The sequence below is a fragment of the Micropterus salmoides genome, unplaced genomic scaffold, assembly GCF_014851395.1.
Source record: "Micropterus salmoides isolate LMB-PRFRI ecotype aquatic unplaced genomic scaffold, ASM1485139v1 Ms_hic_scaffold_10, whole genome shotgun sequence".
Classification (NCBI taxonomy): domain Eukaryota; kingdom Metazoa; phylum Chordata; class Actinopteri; order Centrarchiformes; family Centrarchidae; genus Micropterus; species Micropterus salmoides.
The window spans coordinates 23,867,276-23,891,828 of record NW_024040041.1 but is presented as its reverse complement, the minus strand read 5'-3'; the positions used below and the strand labels follow the sequence as shown (position 1 = coordinate 23,891,828).

General features: G+C 37.6%; 2 protein-coding genes across 2 annotated transcripts; both read left to right on the top strand.

The window, feature by feature from the left end:
* The first annotated feature begins 1,855 nt into the window (after window positions 1-1,855).
* On the top strand, window positions 1,856-5,271 carry psmg3 (proteasome (prosome, macropain) assembly chaperone 3). Its single transcript, XM_038703921.1, has 3 exons — window positions 1,856-1,985; window positions 3,319-3,547; window positions 4,607-5,271. The coding sequence occupies exons 2-3, from the start codon at window positions 3,329-3,331 to the stop codon at window positions 4,757-4,759; spliced, it is 372 nt and encodes a 123-aa protein (XP_038559849.1). The 5' UTR covers window positions 1,856-1,985; window positions 3,319-3,328; the 3' UTR covers window positions 4,760-5,271.
* Window positions 5,272-5,624: 353 nt separating this feature from the next.
* Window positions 5,625-24,472, top strand: tmem184a (transmembrane protein 184a). Its single transcript, XM_038703896.1, has 9 exons — window positions 5,625-6,022; window positions 6,263-6,475; window positions 10,847-11,012; window positions 11,880-11,970; window positions 14,795-14,870; window positions 18,687-18,778; window positions 20,096-20,265; window positions 20,347-20,544; window positions 23,010-24,472. Exons 2-9 carry the CDS (start codon window positions 6,284-6,286, stop codon window positions 23,237-23,239), a joined length of 1,215 nt encoding a protein of 404 aa, XP_038559824.1. The 5' UTR covers window positions 5,625-6,022; window positions 6,263-6,283; the 3' UTR covers window positions 23,240-24,472.
* Window positions 24,473-24,553: the final 81 nt, after the last annotated feature.

Genomic DNA, 24,553 nt, shown 5'->3' with positions numbered 1-24,553 from the left:
ACATTTATTTTTATTACTGTGAATTTGTGGTAAACAAGTAAGGAAGATTTATTGTGAGGACAATGCCAAGGACAACCCTCAAATCTACCTTACAGGATAGTATTTTCAAAGCGTCTTACCCCCCACGTTAATTCTAACAAAAACCACAAAATGTCACTTTTTTTTTCTCAACAGAAAGACTAGACTGCGCCTAGTCTCACTGAACTAAAAATGTCCTCTGTTTCATCACAATTTTTGAAGTTATTTGATCAAAGCCATTGTGACCTAAGTTGATCTAATTTTTCTGTCATTTAAAGTAAGCTGTAATTTTTTAAAACTGTGTTCAATTTATATATATATATACACACCGGGCAGCACAAATGAACCAACTGCTGATGGAAGGGGCCCACCCAGAATGGTTAACCCAAGGTCGGACAGTCCTGATCATGAAGGATCTCCAGAAGGGAACAATCCCATCCAACTACCGGCCAATAACCTGCCTCTGCACAACATGGAAGCTCCTGTCAGGCATCATAGCGGCTAAGATGAGTAGGCACATGGCTCAATACATGGACAGGACCCAGAAGGGATTGGGCAGTAATACCAGGGGAGCGAAGCACCAGCTACTGGTTGATAGAGCAGGCATTCGAGACTGAAAGACCAGGCAGACCAATCTGTGCACCGCCTGGATTGACTACAAAAAACCCTATGACTCAATGCCACATACACGGATACTGGAATGCTTGGAAATGTACAAGATCAACAGGACACTAATAGCATCATCAAGAACTCAATGGGGCTGTGAAAAACAGGTCTGGAAGCCAACTCAAAGCCAACTGACCCTTCGCTAAGCCACATCCCACGGTTACTGTTGCTAAGTCCGACAAACTGTCGGCGCTGCCACTGTCTATTACTGCACTCCCCGGAGAAATATTGTCAAATATGTTGGAAAAAGCAATCTCAGAAAGAAGCAGACAGTTTTGCCGTTGCATTATACATTTGAAGGTTGTATTCCTCTGGTAGAGGACCCGAGCTTGAGGATGACACATACCACTCCGCAAGGGGTGAGAGGGGGAATTTTTTCTTTTATTTTTACAATATATATCTATATATAGAGATATATATATAGAGGAGCCTTAAGATAAGTTATGCAATTGTTTAGAGAGAAAGATATTTATAAGTTTTGGCTAATAGAAAAACGCAGATTAGTATGTCACACCAGTCACCTTGCCCCTTTATGGTTGATTGTTTGTAACTTATTTAGACACTGGATAGCCCCTTTACCCAATTAGCAACTTCACTTTTAGAAAGTCTGAGGTAAAATTCCAAGTTTATAAACTCACATATGCTCACATTACCAGCTAGCTGGCAAGAGCATATTTTACCTCAGACTGTCTGCTAATGATGTTCCTAGCAACTCACTATTTAAAATTATAGAAAAGCTAATAACATAAGGCAACGGTAGTTTATTTCTACAACATAGGTAACTTCCATTTGATTGAATATAAATTAATTTGTCTACTGTATTTATTTTACTTTATATTATGTTACCCTAAGCATGACCATCTGCGAGATACTATAGAAATTATAAAGTATTATTTTATGTCAGCAAATAACGTTAGACTTTGAGCTTAGGGGTGGCGTCTTACCCCAAACTACCTTAAATGTTACTATGATATCTGAAGGCCAACAAGTATCATATTGGCTTTTTATTAGAACGCATGTGCCAATTATTACATATAAAACCCCAAGTCTTATTCCAGTTGTTCGCGATGAAATAATGATTAAAACCTCCTCAAAAAATTGAGCCAGAAACTAACCCGGAAGTCAGACTTGACTTCGTGCGACGTCATCACGCAAAGATAGCTACGCCGCTACGCCCAACCCATAGGCCCAACCCCTACCAAACGAGGCACGTTTGTTTGTGGTGTGAATGACAGAGCCCTAGTAGAGCGCCTCTGAAGTTGCTTGAAGTGAAGGGTTTATTCCGTGCACGAAGAAACAGGGTGAGGATTTAATTGCCGATTCATTGCTAATGCTGAATATCTGGTGATTGTGATGTGAATGGTGACGATTACAGCTGGAGCTAACAGTAGCTGTGTAGCTAACGTTAGCCTGTGGATCTCACTTCCCCGTATCCGACCATCACCTCTGCTAACTCTGCGGAGCTTTTCTTTCACTATCCCGCTGGATGGTAACAAAATAATCTCTCCGCAGGTGGTGGGATGTGGGTTTTAGTCAGCACACAATTCTCAAATACTTCTTTGCTTTCCTTAGCCGCTAACAATATGCTGTATCCGAGTCTGAAAATCCCAAATAAAACCTGTTTGAATCGTAACGTAACTGTCATGTCAGCATGTCAGCTTATTTCCAAGTAACGTTATTTTTCAAATAAGTAGGATGTTTTATGCACAAATTCTAAACTGTAAAACAGACTTATCTGAAAGGTGCAACACAGAGCAGTCCCTTTTAATATGAAAAACTAGATAGCTGACTGGAGAGCTTTTTCATTTGCACTCATATATTATGATTTGTCATCGGCCACATGGATTTTGTTTCCCTTCATATAAATAAAGACATTTCCACCATAAATTGGTGCAGAAAATGTCTTTAGAATGTAGGAAATTAAGAGTTTAATGCTCAAATCTTATTGGGGGAGGACCCCCATGACGCCCCTATTGATGCCCTTGCTCATGCAACATTTGTAGTGTTAAGTGTAGGTCATTATTTAACAAACCTTCACCAATCAAATGTTATAACTAATTTATATGTAGCCTACCCCTGAAGTGAAGTGTTCCGTGTGGCATCTGATTCCACGGGCTACATATAGTGTCATTACTTACGCAGTTAAAGATTCACCTTCAACATGAATTCTACACACAAACTACATATAGTACACATATACAGACAATTTACACAAATCTCCACACACAACACAGGAGTGACATTAACTTGTCTGTGAGTTTAGGAAAACATATGTCTGTGGTGTTAATTATCTTTTCAAATAATTAGAGTCATTAGTTGATTCATTGATAAGTCGTTTGACAGAAACTTATTTGGCTGTTTTGATAACTTATTATTAATTTCAGTCATTTTACAAGAACAAAATACCAAAACATTTGTGAGTGATTGTTATGTTTTTCCTAGTCATATATGACAGTAAACTGATTTGATAGTAGATTTTGGTGGTCACCTTGGGCTCTGGGAAACAAAAATGATTAATCAGATCATTGATTATTTGAGAAAATAATTGGTATAATAATCTATAATGAAAATCCCCCTTAGCTTCAGCCCTACAAAAAATCTTCATGTACCATTTTGTTTTTTTTTCTCCCCTAGGATTGACAAAATGTCTTCTACTGAGCCCATCATCAGATCGAGACAGACAGAGAAAGAAGTCAATGGAATTTCAACACAGGTCATCTGTACAGAGTTCAGCAATTACATATTCATAGTTCTCACTCAATACGGTAAAATTGGGACATTGATGTCCGTCACACCTGACTCCAGATCCAATGATATCAGCACGCCAATGTTCTCCACCAAAGTACTGCTGGGCAAAGACGAGGTATGCTGGATGAAATTGTTCATATAAATATTGTACCGGTGTGAGATAGACTTGTTCACACGACATCAGATGGACTTGTTGCAGCACAGGTTAACTGATTTCATGCTGTGAAAGGGCAGATGAGATTTGTTCTGAACTGCTGTGGTAGATGGGGTGCAATTAGATGTGTGCAGGCATGGAGTTCAGTGGTCTGTTAAAATTTACACAAGAAAACCCATTTCAGCGCCGCATGAGCAAGTCATTTTCTAACTGTGGTAGACATGGATCATCCATAGAGAAATAGATTATGATTATGTTTGCTGTAGGACTTGACAATACCCATTGTTTTATTGTCAAGGAGGAATGCAGTGTTGAAGCACCGTCATGCAGACTGAAAGCTGTGATTGAATACTATTATGTAATGTAATTAAGTATTATGTCAACAGCGGAGTCTTCATCTCTGCTATTGTCAAGTTTACTGGATTACACAGCAGCCAGATGACTTGCTACAACCACATCAGGGGTTTCATTAAAATAGAATCAAGTCATATTGTAAGACGTGCAAACTTACTTTGGGAGAACATCACAAAAAATATATATTTTTCTCACAATGTGTGTGGAGTATAGCCCAATCAATAATGCTGTGTCAGTAAAGGCAAGTTATATTATTTACCACACATGCGATGGCAGCAGCACAGGCAAGTCTGGCCATTGACTTGTTCATAATGTGAAATGATTTGGAATGTGAGATGATACCTATAAAACCCTCACAGTGTTAAAAGATATGGAAAAAAATATTTTGTATACAAGAAAAAGTGGTGAAAACCAGTTTGTATTTTAATTAGAAAATTGATTGAACATGATCAAACAGAGTACAGGGGTAGGGGTATGTATGAGAAATGTGCCACAGGCGTTATTTCTTGATTTTATGATTGAAGTTTCACAGGCCAGGCCTTTGCACATTTTTAAAGGATTGTAAAAGTAATTTTCAATCATTCATTTTCTTCTGACGTAAACATGTTACATCGCAGCATTGCTGTATGGCAAAATCTAACGCCCTATTTGTGTTTCTATTTTCAGCCTCTGACACATGTCTGTGCCAAAAACCTGGCAACGTTTGTGTCGCAAGAAGCTGGAAACAGGCCTGTCTTACTGGGTCTGGCACTCAAGGATTCCTCCATAGATGCAATAAAACAAATGAAAGAGATCATCAAAAGTTGTCAAGTCTGGTAGTGAGCTAATAAATGGACGTGAAGCATGAAGGCTTAATGATTTAAAGACCTTCTGAGTGCCCCCAGACTATTTCAACTGAAAGGATTTTAGTCTTTACTAAATGCTCCAAGACAGAAATGTATAAATCCAGTTTAATTATTCTGATTAGATTTGTGAGTTATGTCTTCTGGAAAACATAATTTTCGGTTTATCTGGTTGTAAATAACGATTTTGTGCAAGCCACTGTGCCCTCAAAAATGGAGGAATGTGCATTGATTTAAATTACATTTGGCAAAATGATGGCCAATAGCTCCAGTTTCATCACCGTACGAAATACATATTGACCTTAATGTTTTTGTTTTGTTATTTGCAATATTTTATACTGCTTGTTATTTCATGTTTTAGAATTCAAATCTTTGAAATTGTTCCCTGAAAAGAATCTAGAAATAAAACAGGTCACGTCTAAAATGTCTGTCTTTGTTTCGGTTTAGCACTCTCATGACAAAAAGCAGCATTAAAGAGTTTCAACAGCAATCTATAAATCCATATATTTTAGATCCATCAGCAGTGATGATAATTGCTATATTTTTTTTAGCATCAGCAGGATTTAGTATTTTTCTCAAATGTAATAAATTAATTTATATATAAAAAAAATGTGTGTGTGTATATATATATATGTATGTGTGTGTGTGTGTATATCTATCTATCTATCTATATATATCTATCTATCTATAGATAGATAGATATATGATTGATTCAATTGGGCTGCAGCAGCCCATACATGTAAGTCAATGGAAACATTAAATGTTTTCAGTTATACTGTCACATTGGCTAAGACATCTTACCATCATAAAGGCAACGTGATGACGACATACGTGGGGCTGCGGACACGTGAGGCGTTCACCTGTGCTCAGCCTGCTTTTCTTTGCTTGTCGTTTGAGGATATGTTGAAAGTACGCACTGAAAGTTTGGACATTCACTGGTTTCGCAGAGTAAACTCTTGAGGCTGGGTCTTGTTCTTTAGTTACATGCTTTGTTTGAGTTATTAGACGCCGACTATTTGGAATTCGATCTCTGTCAGGTACCTGTCTCAAACAAGGAAGTCCAGTCTATTGTATCATTCGTTGATGAAGTCGACGGGCCCTTTGTAAATGGCAGTAAATGAACTCGGCTGGCTGCTCTGAAAAGCGATTCTATTCTCAGTGTTGATCCTGTAACGTTGGCTGTTTGTGGACAGTACCATCTAAACGGGATAAAGCTGCTTCCACCCTCCCCCTGCATAAGGTGAGCTGTTTATTGACGCAAAGAATGTGCATACTACTACATAACAGCATGACAGTGTGCCACTTTACTATATAATAGTATATTTTGTAATGAATTAAGTTTTTCAGTAAAATCCAGGATTTGTTTGCCCTTCAGGCAGCATGAAACCAATGGGGAATATTCAGTCAAACCCACGGGGAGGTGTTTTTACATTTTACCTGTAAACCATACACTGACTTTTTGTGTTTGATACCGTTCCAGGTTAACTTTTCTTTCGAGGACATGGCGGAAAATAATTCCATTGTTCATCTGGATGTACCGATTCTCCCAGACAAATCAGACATCTCCAATATGACCATTATTCGAACAAGCAATGGGTCGATCATAGAGGATCAGATGTTTTTAAATACAGTGGCTGCTCAGGCCCTCTCTGGGATATTTGTCTGGTCTGCCTTGCTCTTAACATGCCACCAGGTGAGTTTAAGGATCTTTCTAATTACTGGCTTGAAGACACTTAAATCACTGCACCACATTGCACTAGTGAGTAATACAGCTTTAAAGCACTGCACACTGTGGTTGGAGAGACTGACTGATTGTACTTCCCTTGCCAGAGGACAGAAACACATTCAGTAAGCATTATTACCTTGCAGCACAGTGTAGAATTCAGTGTCTCAGATCCCACAGTGTATTTTCTTACTCACAGTGACACTTTGTCTTATCTAGTCATAAAAATATTGCTTTCTTTCTAGTAAGGTATTTAAAAAAAAAAAAAATATTAATATAGGTTCTACTTTGTGCTTGCACTACCTGGAATATTTTGCTTAGTTTATAGTTGATCGTGACTATCAGATTAAAATGGATGAAAATCCTTTAGCCGGTTAAAGGACAATGAATACACAGCGCTCTCTGTCACTCTCTCTCTGTCTGTCTCAATGAGAAGAATAAATGACTCAACACAGCCCACCTTCACCCAGAAACCATTTTGTTGCTGCTGTAAATGAGTCTTTCCTCTTCTATGGGAGAGTTGCCCACTGTGCACAGATGATAGCTTATCATTATGGTTTTATCATTTGCAGAGAATGCGGCAGGGTGCTGTTTATTATCAGCAGGGAAATCAGTTGATATTGAGATCACGTTTACAGCATTGTAAAGGATGAGAGTGGTGTTTTCTAGTTTGCTGTGATTTTAATGTTGTGCGGCTGTAATAGTTCCCAGTTTGAATATTCATCCATCCAATATCTTCAGGCTGGAAGTCATATGCCTGGATCCTATTTATGTTATATCGAATGTGGCCACAGCTGTGCATGTTAAGTGGTGTAATTATTTAAAGAGTTGTTTGGGCAGCTTTCTAAGCCTTTTCACATCATCACAAAACAACATGTTGCATCCTGTGATTCAAAAACAATCCTTGTTTAGGGATTTGTGACTCAATATCCAGCAAATTGGTTTCTATCTTTTTAATATAGTACTTGTTTGGCCAACCACTTGCCAGCAAGGCATTGTAATTGAACAAATAAATAGCAAGTGTAGCGCCCGGGAGAATGGAGCAAGTTTGCAACAGGCATCCCTTCTGTCACACAGGGAGAATAAAATGGTCTGCAGGACTAGTGTTGCAATGCTGGTGGTGTTTCATCTGACTTGGCTCCAGAGGATTGCTATAGACTGTTAAACCCACATTCTGAATACTAAACACAGTTAGACAATGACCTTAGATCCTCTTTGTTGTAAAGTCGCCAATGCTTTTTGGACTAGTAACCGGTGGAGTGTGGCTCATTTTTCTTGGTGGGCTTATTGGTCCCTTTGCAACTTGAAGCATTTGGTATTAAGAGCAGCATGCTAGGTGTATTGAGTGCATCATGTTTGGCATATCATTTAGTTACAATGTGTACAATCACTTGTACTATTTTTTTTTTTTTTTTTTTTAGGTTATATCTGTTTTCAAAATTGTTTCATCTGCCCCTAACTCTGTCATGGCAGAAACTGCAGAAATAAATCTGAACTTTACTTTAGCTTGAAGCTATTATTCAGCATACAGCTATGAATTACTGTCAGGTCAGTGTTATGGAGTCAGGAAGGACTTTGGTTTTCTCGCTTTTCAGCAAATGGAGGACATCACTCTACAGTCGTCTTCCCATCACACGTAGAGATGGCCAAATGAATCACACCCCCAGCCTCACAGTAATCAGACTTTAATGTGGAGCCTCTAATGGGCATTTAATCAAGCTGAATGCGTCCAGCAGAGTGATACTTTGGATGTTGTTTAGTTTTTTAACATAAAAAAAAGTTCAGACACACTGATACTACTTATAAATTAGAATAGTACAAAATAATATAGAATATATTATTCAGCAAGTGAGTTGAGTGACAGAAAATGAATCATCCACTATTTTGATAATTGATTGATCGTTTTAGTAATTTTTAATCAAAAATTTCCTCTGCTTAAAATCTGATAAATTGCTGCGTTTCTTTTTCATATCTAATTTTAAACTGAATATTTGCGTTTTTTGGATTGTTGGTCAAATAAAACAAGAAATATGAATATGTAATCTTTGGTTTAGGAAACTATATCAGCTGCCTTTCACTATTTTCTAACATTTTGACTGCCATTTATCAAGAAAATTATCTGCCGATTAATCAACAATGAAATAATTGTTAGTTGCAGTCCTAAACTACTGTATGTGGTTATACTTACATAATAGGGGAGCTTTAGAAAGTTTTAAATTAATAATAATTGTCCTAGTCCTATTTGCCACAGCACAGTAAAATGCAATATACTGTATACACCCATTACTAAATACAAGGGAGAACTATTATAAACACCAGTTCAATCAAATGCAGTAGCCATCCATCGTCAACCGCTTATCCTGTGTAAGGGGGGGCTGAGCCAATTTCAGCTGACATAGGGCAAAAGGCGTGACCCTTGACAGGTAGCTAGTCGATCACAGGGCCACAGATATACAAACAACCACTCACACCTAACAACAATTTAGAGTAGTCGGTTAACCTTGCCTGCATGTCTCTGGACGGTGGAAGGAAGGTAACCCATGCAGAAACACTGGGAGTACATGCAGACTGCAAATAGAAAGGCCTGGGACAACCGATGTTCGAACCCACGACCTTGCTGTGAGGCGACTGCCCCACCGTGCCACACCAGCATACTTTTGTGATTAAAAGAACAAAGAGGATGTATCTTTATTGTTCCTTATTGTAATTTGCAAGAAGTTATGACAAATGTTATTAGAGAAAGTCCTTACAATTGGCTGTCTACTAAGTAGTTGAACCAGCTGAAGTTGACATTAAGGCTGCAACTAACTAAATTTAAATGTTGGAGAATCAGGAAAAATGTCCCTGACCATCACGTAAAGCCCAAGCTGACAAATTCATACTTCTAGTCTTTACCAACATTTCAAAACCTAAAGATATTTACAATCACCCTGAAAGATAACTCGAATGATCAGAATTAATATGGTAGTGATGTTGTGTTTGTTTCTTTCCCTGTTCGAGAGTTATTCATCAGCAGTGGCATTAGCTTAGTGTGTTTATCAGGATTGCCCTCTCATACTCAATTAGTTGACTAATGGGTAATAAGCATCTTTGTGGACTGAGAAAATATTAGTTTGTTAGTCGTCCTTTTTTATTTATTTATTTATTTTTTTTAAATGAAGTAATGAAGAATGAGTCATCGGTCATTACCAGAAAACGATTGCCACGTCTGTGCATTACAATAATATTCCCTAATATGCTTTGGTCTTTAATAAGCACTACATTTTAAGAGGTCTTTGTGCACGACTGCAGCCACCCGCAGAGGAGAAAGTAATAATACTGGAGAAACAATTTGATGTTATATCTGCTAATTGTTTATTTGAAGAGACCCTATGTATGATAGTATGAGAACTTAACTGTACAATGTCAGAGAAGATGAAGCTGAGAAGCTGTACAATGTAATCTTAAAATTTTGGAAGGTCAGAACTCTCTCTTTATTCTAGTCAACCCTGTTGCTGCTTCTCATAGTGGCAGATCGTTACACAGACCAGCCACGCCAAGAAAAAAAAAAATGTAGCTGCAAATAATATCATCCCGGTAAAGAACATAATTTGATTGTTTTCTGTTAGCTCTCAGGTGGTTGACACATCACCTTGATCTCACACATGTGGTTCATATCACTTCAGTGTCAATGCTTTAGGAAAACAACAACTGGTTGTTTTCCTAAAGCTGGTATTTTTCTTCTTTACCAAGGGTGTCAAATACACTGTAATTGTTGATACTTAAAAAGTAACCTACTCACAAAGCCTTTCTATAATAACAAGTTAAAGTCACATTATGCTTTTTTTTTTATCTGTACATTTGTGAAATGTATTATATGCAGATTGTATACACAGTATTACTATAAAGATGCAACCTGTCAAGTTTGGAGCTAAACTTATTTATCAGACAATAATGAAAAATATTTTCCAGGTTCTCAAAATGTTCATGCTCAGTTTTTATATCGGTGTAAATTGAATATATCTGGGATTTGGACTGTTTGTCAGATAAAATGGAAAGTAGTTTGAAGATTGGGCTCTTAGAAATTAAAACACAATGTGCTGCTATTTTATAAAAGTAACAAATATTTGATTAATTGGGTTTTCCATGGAAATATAGCCTGCATGTAAAGGGATTTTTACATATGCTATAGTATATTTTCTATTTTATCCTCATGTACAAAAATTGCGCTTCTTAGTTATTTAATTCATAACTCTATTCAATGAATGAATATGAATGAATGTATAGCAATGCTCACCAAATCAGAGAATTATGTTCTTGTTTTGCTAATAGTTTTTTATGTGTTTTGTATTTTCATTGTAGATCTATACACACCTTCGATCCTACACTGTCCCCAATGAGCAGCGCTACATCATCCGGATCCTGTTTATTGTGCCAGTGTATGCCTTTGATTCTTGGCTCAGCCTGCTCTTTATCAGCAACGACCAGTACTATGTGTACTTTGATTCTGTTCGAGACTGCTACGAAGGTAAGTACCACAAGCTCTCCCTCTAAATGATCTGCCTGATAACATCCTTCTTGGACAGTCATGGTTGTTTGCCTGTGCTCATATTTTTAGAAGACTGACAGATAATGAAAGACGGGGATCTGACCAAACTAGTTTTTCACACAAGTCATTGTTCTCATGTGGGTAGAACTCATTATTTGAGGTGTTACATTTGAGGGAGGAGTCATTTAAGGAGTAGCCCGGTTTGTTTACTGGTTTATAGTGTTTGCAAATTATATATAAAAAAAATGGATGTGTAATTCTGCATTGATTTTTCAATATTCAAACATTATATAAACTATGTTCTGTAGATTGTAGTTTAATTTCCTTTGTACAACTGTAATTATGTATTGAAGTTTTGTGACCAAAGTACTTCACCAATTGCAAAGGTGAACCATATGAAAAATGGATTACAAGTAATTTGAGAGAGGGAAAAGTAGGAAATACATTATTCAGGAGATTGGTTTCCAGTTTGCAGGCCAATTTTGTGGCTGATTGATAGTGCAGAGCATCAGAAAGCAGGGAGACTGGAATACCACCAGCAGCTACGGCTAAAACATAATGAACCTTCTCTTGACTGGACACCATCTGCATTAGCTTTATTTAATCCCTCCTTAAATAGCAACGAAGGATTAGGAAGGGATTTCCAAGACACAGAACCCTTGGAAGCTTCTTAATGTAAAGACTGAAACATTTATTGTTCCAAAATGTAGGACTAATTATTTTTTATCATGTGGATGAAATTAATTTATACTTTAAGGTGATGAGAAATGATTCTATAGTTAAAATAATGTCATGAACATGTATGTTACAGGGTTTGAATGATTAGCTCTTCTCTTTCTGTTACAGCTTTTGTCATTTACAATTTCCTGAGCCTGTCCTTTGAGTATCTGGGAGGAGAGAGTGCAATCATGTCGGAGATTCGAGGGAAGCCCATACAGTGAGTGTCATTCCGATACTTCATTCAGTTGTGCCATACATTTACATTTATTATAAAAAAATATGTAGTTTTCATATAACAGAAGTAGTAAATATATCAGATGTTTCATTTATATTGTCGTGGAAATTGTATTCCTGGTGAGAGCCACCTTCTCATCCACTTGACTGGGGTAAAGTATGGTACGCTTTAGTGATCGGCCGATTAATCGGGCCAATATTTGGCATCTTGAGATAATCAGCTTTGGCCAATATCTGCACTCTGTGGCCAATGTTAAACATATATTGTTACTGTAGAGAATAATGCAGTTGAATGACGTCACTTCTGTCAAACTAAACCCCACTCTGTCTTAAACACCAGTTAAGTTCTGAAATCTACAGCATAACCCGATGTAATCTAAAACAACATGTTACTGGCTAACAGACCATGTATATTAGATTGTACTCTGCATGGAATAATGGAATTATACATGACTTTTCTTCGTTTTGATATTGGCGTTATATTTTGACCATCGGCTGCCTGCTCTCCTTATATCAGCATTGGCCATTGGAAAAACCCATATCAGTCGACAACTAGTATGGTTTTGTCGCTGCCATTGAATTAGTATTTATTTTGGATGATGCAGCGAAAGAGCAGGCAATAAACAACTGTATTGTTTATCTGTGACAGTTATCTCTTATCTCAGTGCTTTTGAACGGTCTTAGATAGGCTGTGTTGTATGGCTGACTCAGCCACAGGGCAGCAGCTCTTTGCCAGCTTCTTAAGACAGTGGAGACGCTAATGTTGAGCCCTGATTGGAGACATGGCTTAAATTTTGCATGTCTTGTTGTAAAAAATCACTGCACCACCTTCTCGCCACTTGTCCTGTAGTCCTTGTGTAATGCCCTTCAGGATTTCCATAGGCATGCAATATTTTATTTCTGAAATTACTTCTCAGAAAGACAATTCTTAAATTTCTAAGAACGCCATATGTTTTATTTTAATCTCCATAAAGCATTTTACACAAGATATGGTCTCAGTGGAAGTAAGAGCATAACTCATACTGTTAAGGTTCAAGTTGAGTATGTTTTAATGAGCAGCATGGTAGATGAGTTAGACCACATAGTTGATATACTGTATATACTCCATTACCATGCTCAGAATTTACATGTTACCATGTTAGAAACATGGTCAACAATCAACACAGAGAACAACAAATACTTGGTCTATTTTCATTCTGCAGGCAACTCCTAATTTGTTTCTCAAATTCAATTTGACTGTCCATGCTCTTATTTGCAAGGGATGAGGATGCATTGTGAGTGTGTGAGCATTCATCTGCCTTGGTTACAAAGAAGAAAAAGATAGATGTGTTGACATTAGGCAAGTAATGAAATGTTGTCTAAAAATGAGACAATACATTCATTTAATAATTTATACAGTCTGGTAGTTAGCAGCATGAAAATCACCTGAAGTGCTCTGAATGGGACCTTAGGGTTATGAGGTTGAAGACTCTGTAGTGCACGAGACTGATTGTGAACTGTTACTTTGGATGAGGCTGAGTTTGTCTTAAATTTCCTCTCTGCTGCGTCCAGGCTCAGTCCTACACCAGAGTCAGTCTTTTGCACCAGTATATTTATTCCATCTGCCTCCCCCACACCCTAAACTGCCTCCTAAACACAATACCAATTACTTAGTGTCACAACACAGTGAACAAAGAATACATCTGAATACATGCTGAAACCAGAACTTCTTCAAGAAAAGGTCTAATCTACATTCTTCTGTCTAGTTCATCAGTATTGTAAGACCAGTCCAGTTTGTTGGTGATACAGTTGTTTTGGCCCAAAGCCATTTAGTTAATCTGCCAAAGGAGCCTTTAAATTCACTGTCTCACACGACATCTTGACCTACCTGTACTATATGTATTGTTCTATAGACATGTTAAATAACAGCAGTACTTTTGCATTAATGCTTCAAATGCCAGTATTCCTAATTACAAATTTAATTTTAGTGTATGTGCATCAGAAATTTTATGTACAAAAATTGCACACAATGTGGTGTAAGCAGCTTGTCTTTCCGTTTCCATGATTGGCTTTTGTGCAGCTCTAAATGGCTCCTAATTGGGATTTTGTCATATAGGCAGCTTTGCATGAACAACGTTGTCTCAGGTTTTTAAATCTCTTTTTGTCAATTGTCAGCACCAATTTTTTATATTTTTGCTTCATCATATAAGTAAATCATGTAGTCAAAATATTAGGAACACTTGTCAAATATATTACCACCCAGAAAATGTATTCTAGACAAATTATTCATTATTGATAAATCTGCCTATTAGTTTCTTGATTAATTGATTACTTGTTTTGTCTATAAAATCTCAGAAAATAACAAAATGCCCATAACAGTTTCCCAGAGCCTAAGGTGATGTCTTGAAATGTCCAACCAACAGTCAAAAATCCAGTGATAACAACACTCATTGGCCACATTATTAGGTACACCTTGCTAGTAGCGGGTTGGACCCCCTTTTGCCATCAGAACTGCCTTAATTCTTCGTAGCATACTTTCAAAAGGGTTTTGGAAACATTCCGACTGTCTATCATTTTTGACTATCAGTTAATTAACAAAATAATTTCTCAATTATTTTCCTGTCAGTTTATTAACAAACCGTTATTAACTTTAATGTCACAGAACTGAACAGTTGGGCAAGCTAGTGGTATGGCTGTTGTATTACAGCATACATGTGTACTCTTTTACTTGTCATTCAATACATACATTATACTGTAACTTGCTTCTGTTTTCTGATGCTAAATATCTGATGTTTGAGTTGTCATGACATCATTTCCTGTCTTCACAGGTCAAGTTGTCTGTATGGTACCTGCTGTCTTGTTGGAATGAGCTACTCTATCGGCTTTTTAAGATTCTGCAAACAGGTGAGCTGTTCCCGTTATCTCCACTCTAGAGATTCTCCTACTGACTACGGAAATACATTTATGCACATTGAAACTAAGAATGCATCGGTAAACATCACTGCTCTGTAAATTACCATTCTGTCCAGATCTCCAGACTGTTTAAAAATGACAGCTGTTATAATTGGTTTTGTGCTTTTCAGAGGATAACATCCACTTGTTTAAAAACAAAAAAACAAAAATGCAATTGAGGCCAGGTGAAAGCAGCTTGATAATAAACACAGAGATGATATGAGCTGTCAGTGCAGAGCTCCCTCCCGGTGTCTTGGGATGATGCAAAAGCTCACAGTCTAACGCTGATGGAAATTTGAACTGAGAGTTATGTCTTCAAAACAAAATACATGGTTAAATGACTTGTTTTTCAATAAGGGCAATTGATAAACACTGTGTGCCTTCTCAGGAATCTTACATGAAGTGTTTTAAAAGGAAAACTTCCAAAGTTTTCTCTAGTGGCACATCTGAAAGGAATATTCGTTAAAGGACATGTGAGAGGACAGTTCAAGATCAGCATAGAATTATAAATTGTCGCACTGTGCTAGAACTCCCATCAGTTTTGTTGGAGCTTGCTGGGTTGAGTGCAGCTAAAGCATTGGAGGAAGGGCTTAGCAATGAATTTTCTGCTTTTAAAATAGGTCATCCTAATAACATTCATTTATTATTGAATTTCAGAAATCAGTATATCGTAATGATTAAATGCTGTTTTGCAAGTCAACTCCCATAAAGACAGTGACTAACTGGATTCAAATAATGATTAACTGCTAATGTAATTAACTTGATTGTAATCTAACTGGATTGCTAAAGCACATGATTATATAATAATGTTTAAAAAAAACAACACAACTTTGCATATTTTGGGGAAGCTTCACTGTGTGATTAGAAGAGTTTAACAAATTAATCAGTGATATGGGGGGAAAAAAGCAGCCTAGAGTTATGGTTGTTCTTGTAGATAAGGTTAGAGAATAAGCGGCTCTTGCATCCTAAACTGTTTTTAGACATATCTAATAATTTATCATATTGTAGGACACTTTAGGGTCTTATTTTCCTGAAACTGTGAGAAAGTATAATCCAGTGGACCCCAGTGGCAGCTGTTAAGCTGGGGGTCCAAATAAATGCTCAATATATGAAGTTCATATGGCTGTGATCAACAAACTTTTGCCATTTTGGTAGTGTTAACCAGGAGATATTATTAGTATACATACATAATTATACTATCATACATGCAGTACGTTATTAGTAGGAGGAAAACAGAATCAGCAGGTGGAGCTGAGTTGAGCTTAAACAATTGCTAATCACAAGAGCTCCTCTCAGCCCTGTTTAAAAGTAGCAAGCAGATTAAATGGACCAGGTGTAGAGAGGTGACAAGAGTCTTTGGAGGAAAAAAAGGTCTCCTCTGTTAATCATCATGAAGTCCCAAAATACTAATATACTGTACATTATTTATTAATAATAAAAATATAAAATGCTGTTAACATCCATACATTATGACAACAACAACAATAACGTAGTTTACAATGAAATATTTATATTATTCCTGTGCATTAGTGTATTTACTAAAGATTCACTTCCGAGGACAGTGCCAGAATATTGCCAAATATGCAAGTGCAAAAAAAGAGAGCCATCTGACGAATGTGTATTGTGACTGCGTTTGTGCTACAGCTGGCTGTTTGGGGTATTGTTTTCTTTTAGTTTTTTTTTTTTTTCTTAAAGGGATAAACAGCAGCAAGAATACACAAGCAGTTGATATAAAAAGTTATGTCGAGCAGAAGTTTTATCAGAAAGGCGTCTGGGACAGCAGGACAGAGGCTGTGAGAAGAGAGTGCGGCAACACAACACCAAAAACAATGGCCTTGTGGTCCAATACATAGATTTAATAAATAAACTGTTATCAATTTAGGATCAGGGGTCAGCTCTGACAGTCTGTATTGTGATACACAAAGTAAATAGGTGGTGTTGTTGAGAATTGTACATATCAGTTTTATAGTTAGTTGCCACCGGTGAACGATTGCAGTGAACTCTGAAGAAGTAAAAATTATGACAGAAACAAAATGCTTTGGGTCATTTCAAGCTGTGAATTCTCTGAAACATTATTTATCATTGTAATGGAAACACTGGCAGGTTTAACAAAAGATGGAGCAAGTAAAATCTGGTGAATTATAACAGATGTGCATATTATCCTAAATTCACCTAATCCTCTGATGCACCAGTTAGCAATAGAGCTGTTAATTAAGCCGCTGACAGCTATGTAGAGTAATGTATCTTACATTTGTATTGTGCAGTGTACATTGACTCTCACATGTAGCTTAGTATTAACATTTATTACAAGGGCGGCATGCATGGATGCATTTACTAACTAATTTGAGGCCGAACCCCAGTAGACTTTTAATCCAGTGCAATTATGAAGGTGCATTGTGTTTTGAATATCAGACATGTCAGGAAGTATCATGCAAAATATATTTGCTTTGAGAGAATTCCAAGTGACAAACTGGAGCTAGAATAAGCACAGTGCAACCAAAGAGTGTCAGCACTAAAAGCTTCAAAGTAAATCCATAACATAAAGGATCATTGATGTCATTTTGTTGTGGCCACGACTGACTCCAGTCATTTTAAAAAGTCTCCCTCTGTCTAATCAAATTGAACACTCCTGGTCTGTTGCCTCAGCAATGATGGGAGTTTAGAACAGCCTCTGTCAAATTGGTTGGTTCAGGCTCCTATAAACAACATGGAGGACAGATGTCCTCCAGTCTTACATTGTATGCTGGACAAGTCTATTTCCCCTGCATCCTCTGTTGTCCAACCAGGCCACAGCATCAATATGGTTGGCTTTCAAGGACTGAAGGAAAGACAACTTTAACAAATTATGCATTTTATGACCTTTTAATTGAGGTTTTTGAACACATAAGGAAATATGCTCATTTGCTTTCTTGCGTGTAGTTGGATGAGAAGATCAATATTACTCTCATATCTGTCAGTTATATGTAAGGCTACAGCCAGATGCCAGTTAGCTTAGCTTAGCAAAAAGACTGGGAACAGGGGTAATCTACTAGTCTCACCTACCAGCACTGCAAAAGCTTACTAATTAATAGGTTATATCTTGTTTGTTTATTCTGAACTAAAAATTTAAGTTTAAAAACAATAATTTGCTGTTTTTAAATGGGGTTATTTGCCTGACTTTTTCTTGGCTCTGAACAGTTTCAAGGCAACCAGAGGTGACTAGGAAGTAACAGAAGCTGAGAGTCAAGAAACAGTCCATCACATAAAACTGCAAATTGTTCTTTTTACACTTTGGAATTTGTATGGATTAAATAAATTAGATATAATCTGGTAATTAGGGAGCTTTATATGTGCTGGTAGACAGATTTTATTATCTTTGGATGGAGCCAAGCTATTTTCCCCTGTTTCCAGTCTGTGTGCTAAGCTAAGTTTGCCAGCTGCAGGCTGGACAGAGAATGGTATCAGTCATCCAACTCTGTCAGATAGGGAACAAGTGCTTTTCCCAAATTGTCGAACTATTCCTTTAAGTTGTAGCTGACGAGACAGATATGTCACAACATTTGTGGCAGTACTGAATAGTTGGAACATAAAAACAAAACAAAAATATAGCTGTTATGGTGAGAAATGGCCACCGGTTAGGTTATAGGGATTTGGAGACATGGAAACTTGCATGTCATTGAGCAGGTCTTTTGCATGTAATTGAATGTACAAACTGATTCTGATGTCTTTTATCCTCCTCCTCCTTCATGGTGTCCTTGTTTGTTTGGGTGTATCTTATGTGTCCTCCAGGCGACTCTCCAGTTCTGTGTTGTCAAACCCATCATGGCTGTAATCACCATCATCCTGCAGGCCTTTGGCAAATATCATGATGGAGATTTTAAGTGAGCAGCACCTCTCTTTCCCTTTCATTCGTTCTGTATCTTGCGTATCAATGTCATTGCCAGCAGGCTTGTTTGCTGTTTATGTGCACATCAATTTGCAAAAGGAGATAATTATATCACCTTTCCACATCTGGCACAATGAAAAGGTTTAGAATTTCATTTCTAGCAGAATGTGCTGGGTTCAAACTTTCCTGTGCGAGTGTACAGGTACTCTACTGCGTGTGGTCCCAGTTGTGTTTGTGTCCCTGCCATAATCACAGCCTTTTGGGTATTTTTGTTATTGCAAAGAATAATTCAGCTTTTTGAATTATGGACTAAAGAATTTATATCTCTTTATATTAACTTTTCTACAATTGTAGTAAGTGTTCTGAAATGAACACCCTTAATTCATATTGCATGTCATACCTAGTGAAACACAGTGTTATAAAGGAAGATGCATTGTTTCATTTCATACTTTTACTTTGGATGTCAAGTGATACACAGATGGGGATAAATTGCAGACTAACAAATTTAATTTTAGTGTATCTTCAGTCGTACCAGATGAGCCTATAGGGTCTCAAAAGAATATGGAGAGGGTAATACATTTAATAAAATGATGCGTGTAATCAAAAGCTATAAAATCTATAGACCCTGCCTGACTTATTTTCAGGTGCTCGCCTCCGCCTTTATAAGTCAGTCTCTTTCTTAAGATTCAGCTGTGACAACAGCTGAATGTAGTTTCTTACCTACTCTGAAGAAGCACATAGTTCAAGTTTCCAATCAGCTTTATATCATCACCCTCTTACTGTCAGACTAAAAAGATAGACATGATTCAATTCTTCCTTCTTATTTCTTCATGTACTTCAGGAGCAAAATTAGCTGGCAGAAATAATTGTCTTTTCTCATGTATTTCTTTAAGCTCTGTAGCAAGACCATGATGATTCATAGATTGTTTACTTATACGCTTTCAGCCAACCATGCACTCTATACTGCATGGGAGTAATTAGTGTAGTCACAGCTGAGTCCTCAGAGGCTCTCTAGAATGCAAAGAGGGAAGGCAGTCTGACAATGAAATATAGACAAACCTGCCTGTTTATTAGATTCATCCTGAAATAAGAAGGCAACGTACAAACAGGCAGTTATTAACTGCTTTAAATAAGACGACAAAAAGTGTGAATTTCCAGCTGTACTGCGGTCTGTCTTTTCCATTCGCCCAAAGCAATAAATAGGCTCAAAACATAAATAAACAGGTACTATAATCACAGATAGACAAATGTCATTGTTGTAAATTGACCAAATATGTAATTATTGGGCTTTTCCTACTCTCTTTCTGTGCAGTATAAATGGAGGATACCTATATATCACAATCATCTACAACTTCTCAGTCAGCCTCGCTCTCTACGCTCTCTTCCTCTTCTTCTTTGCCACAAGTGACCTGCTCAGGCCGTACGAACCGGTGCTCAAATTCCTCACAATCAAATCTGTCATCTTCTTATCCTTCTGGCAAGGTAAGTTCATCCCTCTACTTTATTTTATCAGTACCAGTATATAAAGTATGAATTGCTGATGAAAGGTTTGCTGCTTTGTAGGAATGGTCCTTGCCATCCTGGAGCGCTGTGGCGTCCTACCCAACGCACTCTTCATTGATGGACAAGAGGTCGGTGCCGGCACCGTGGCAGCAGGATGGCAGAACTTTATTATCTGCATCGAAATGTTCTTTGCTGCTATTGCCCTCCGATATGCCTTCACTTGCACCGTCTACCAGGAGAAAACAAATGAAGTGCCAGGTGAGAACTGTAGGCCGTAAAGAGAGCAGGCAAAAGCTGTTGAACTGATTATTACCTTTTGCCCTCACCTTGAAAATACGTTGACATGTTCCGAAGCTAATTGCCCTTCTCCCCCACTGAATAAGAACTGACACAGACTTGAAAGTGATAGCAGTAACAGTAATTGCATTGCTCTGTGCCTTTTGCAGCCATTTATCCCCAGTCAGACTGACTTTTAAAGTTAGATTTCTCATTCACTCCCTCTATTTTAACTGATACACAAGCTGGAATGTATACATATTTACAAATATGCACATATTAAAAGTAGTGTTGTCGTGATGAGTGTGTCAGCTTCAGGGTGGAAGCCAGCAGGGTCTTTTGTCGTACATTATTAACTTGTGGCTCAGAGGACAGTTGCCAGTAAAGCAATGTAGAGGAAGATGAAGAGGAATTCACAGCCACAGTAAAGTAACTAGCAGGGAGCGAGCAGCACCCCTTTGACGTCAGCGATGCTTGCAAGTAAAAGACAAATGGAACCCATGGGGAAAGCCTTCCACAGCAATATAAATCATTTTGCCATTTTTTTCCTGCTGTAGGAAATCCTCTATTCCATTGAGCTGCTTAACATGCAGAAGTACTGAAAGTGATGATGAAACTGAAACGTTTCTGTGAGAGCATATGACCACTTATTTTTTTTTAATCAAGATGAAAATGAAAGAAGGTAATGGGATGAAATTATTGGTTTTCATCCTCACCCATTCTTCCTGCCCACATGGAAAGAAATCCATTATTCATCTTTCTGACCAGTTGAGCAATAATAATAATAAACATACTGCTTCAGTGTTTGACAGCTGATTAATACATTTTGTTGTTTTGTTGTTTTGTTGTTTTAGCCATCCTGTCCCCTCTGGCAGTTCAGTTCCTGGCGTGTCCAGGGAAAGGTCATTCTCTTACATAAAGTGTGCATTTAGCAGAGAAGGCAGACTTGTAGTGGGGTGAGTGGTAACATTGACACTGTAGTTCTGCTGCTGCGCCCGCACACAGGTGTTGATGTGTGTGAATGCAGAGGTTGCCACACCTCTGGTTTACCATTCCTCTGCTTCAGCCCTGTGAGGAGAAACTCAGCAGACCGTGCATAAATGGCCTGTACCACCCTCACCCCTCCTTTCCCTTCTCTTTGCCACCTCCATGAGCCAATCCAGACAGCACTGCCAGTGACCCTGAAACAGCAGGCTGTGGCTTTCTTTTTTTGCCTTGGACACCCTTTTAGTTCTGGGGCAACCTCAACTTAGCTCACAGCTGGGTGCCAAGGGACCATCAGATGGTGACTGTGACTGAATTCTGTACAGTCCATTTATAGACTGGAGCCTGATAGAAAAAAAGAGAGAGAGGAAAAAAATCTGACAATGACATCATGCCTATTATTTTTCTCTCATACTGACTGTCTCACATTGGATACAGTGAAACACAAATGCAAATAATCAAATACGACTGGACAATATGGGCAAAAAATGTTATCATGATAAAAAGTTTCATATCTTTCGATATCGATAATTGTCACAATAAGTATCAAATCGTTAATTCTTTTGAGTTTAAGGGCTGATTTTTGCTCCTGAGTGAAAGTTGAAGAAACCTGATGGTTATTGTGGTTTTAAACTCTTCTTTATAGTCATCACTTCAAACAGCGGATCACTTCACAAATCCGAGGTAGAACATTCAAAACAATTATGATAAAATCTTTGTCAACAAATATGCGTGAGTAAAATTATGTAAACGCTTTTATCAGTCCCTTTAGCTCAACAAAATAAAAATCTTAATAAAAGAATTATTCAAGTGAATAAAATCAAACATTTATTTAATATTTATTGAACATTTGTTATATTGTTATTGAAAATAATTATATTGCAATAATTATTGTTTTATTGTCCGGCCCTATAATCAAATCAATAAAGAAATTAATTTCACACCATTAGGTCATTCATCCAGGAAAAATGCAAAACCTTTTGTTGTTCTGGTTTCTGGAGGACAAGGATTTGCTGCATTTATTTTTATGATTTTAAATTAAATGTCTTTTGGGTTTTGAACTGTTTCTTTGACGAAACAAATTATATGAAGATATCATCTTGGGGTACTTGTGAAAAATTCACACCCCCATATTTGTATTCAGCCGTTCAGATTGATCCCCTTGGTTCAACGATTTGAAGGAATAGCTCAACATTTTGGGAAATACTCTTATTTGGTTTCTTGCCAAAGGTTAAATTAGAAGATTAATAGTCTCCCACTCTTATGTCTCTATGGTAAATATACAGTCAGTTAGCTTAGCTTTTCATAAAACTGGGAATGGCGGAAACGGGTAGGTTGGCTATGTGTAAAGGTAACAAAATCCGCACCTCTACTAACTCGCCAATTAACACATTATATCTCAGTTGTTTGTTCAAAAATTTAAAGTGTGATGCAATCATCTCCCATTTTCCATGTTCCTACAGAGAACATCCCTCCTATGCAGAGCATCTCCAGTGGTCTGAAGGAAACCATAAACCCGGGGGACATGGTACAAGATGCCATCCACAACTTCTCCCCGGCCTACCAGCAGTACACCCAGCAGTCCACACAGGAGGTGGTCCAGCCCAACATGAACGGAAAAGTGGCCACAGGCAACAAGAGCTCCCGCAAGTCTGATAAAATCATGCTGATTACCTCTGATGATGAGTTTTAGGCATTTTCCCAGCAAGACCAAGTTTTTGTCCTTGCTACCCCTATCTCTGACCCCCTGGGGAAACAGCTGTATCGCATCTCGCAGAGAGCTGGGTTGAATCCAGGTGTTTCATTTTCATTATCCCAGTATTTAAGATGAACAGCTTACCTCTGTCCTGTTTTTAATTAATAATTTAAGCACCAAAGAAGGATGAAATTATGAATAGTTTTTAGAATTAATAGCTAAATGACAAGATAACAGATCTGTCGCCATCTGGACAGTAACAACCGCAGGAAAATTACATTTTCTTTAAATCAATATGCTGCTTGTTCAACAGTGTCCCTGATCCTGATTCTGTTTCTGTCATTATGTCAGTACGCCGTCTGAAGTGTTTTCCCTCTGATTCATGTCATTTTCAAAGAGGAGATCATTAATATGTGACTCCAGGTGGGAAGCAGGGAAGCCAGCGATTGCTGGAAATGACACTTCATGGACCGTCTCTAGCATCTGCTTGTTTGAAGTATTTGCTGAGCATTCCTCTGCATAGTTCCTGACAAATGGAAAGATTTGTTTTGGAGCAGGCACTTTGTAGGAGACTTATCGAAGTTTTTCAAAGTGGGAGTATTCTCTTTAATTTTACCAGAATGTTAAAGAGTGTAATTCAGTGCCACTACACCTCTGTTCAACAGACGCTAACAATGAGATTTTTTTTTTTTGCAGCTTCTGCACTAATTGTAAATGCTTTTAGCAGAATCTTTTTGTGTTTGACGTGATCACTATTCATGATATAATTTCATGTTCCAGGGATTATGAAATATGTACAGAATTTGATTGGTGTAAATTGTGGTGTTTAATACTGTATGTTCTCTTTGTGTAATGAAGTTAAAAAACTTAAACTTAATGTATTCAATGTGTGTCGTTCAGGCGTAGTTGGATCAAACCAAAGTCTGTGGCGGGGGGGGGGGAGAAATGGAGACTTCGTAGTTTCTTCTACCACTTTGTTTTTCACCTGAAATGTTATTATCTGTGTTTGTCACATATTTTCTAAATTCAGTAGTTATAGGAGACCAGTTTTGTATATAAAGTCATAGGTTGGTTTTGACACCTTCTTGTGCCAATGATAGCCGTCTTTCTGGAAAAGCAGAAATTAATTTACAGTTGGGTACAAAATATTTGCAAATATTCATATTAGCCGACTCATGTGTCTTGGTCCTGTGTGGCACAAAATTAAAAGAATTATTTTTGCATGTGTAACTTGCATGTGTTGAACTGAGTAAATCTGCACCTCTCACTGAGGTTTTAAAAAGCTTTATTTGAAAGTACAAAAACAGACTC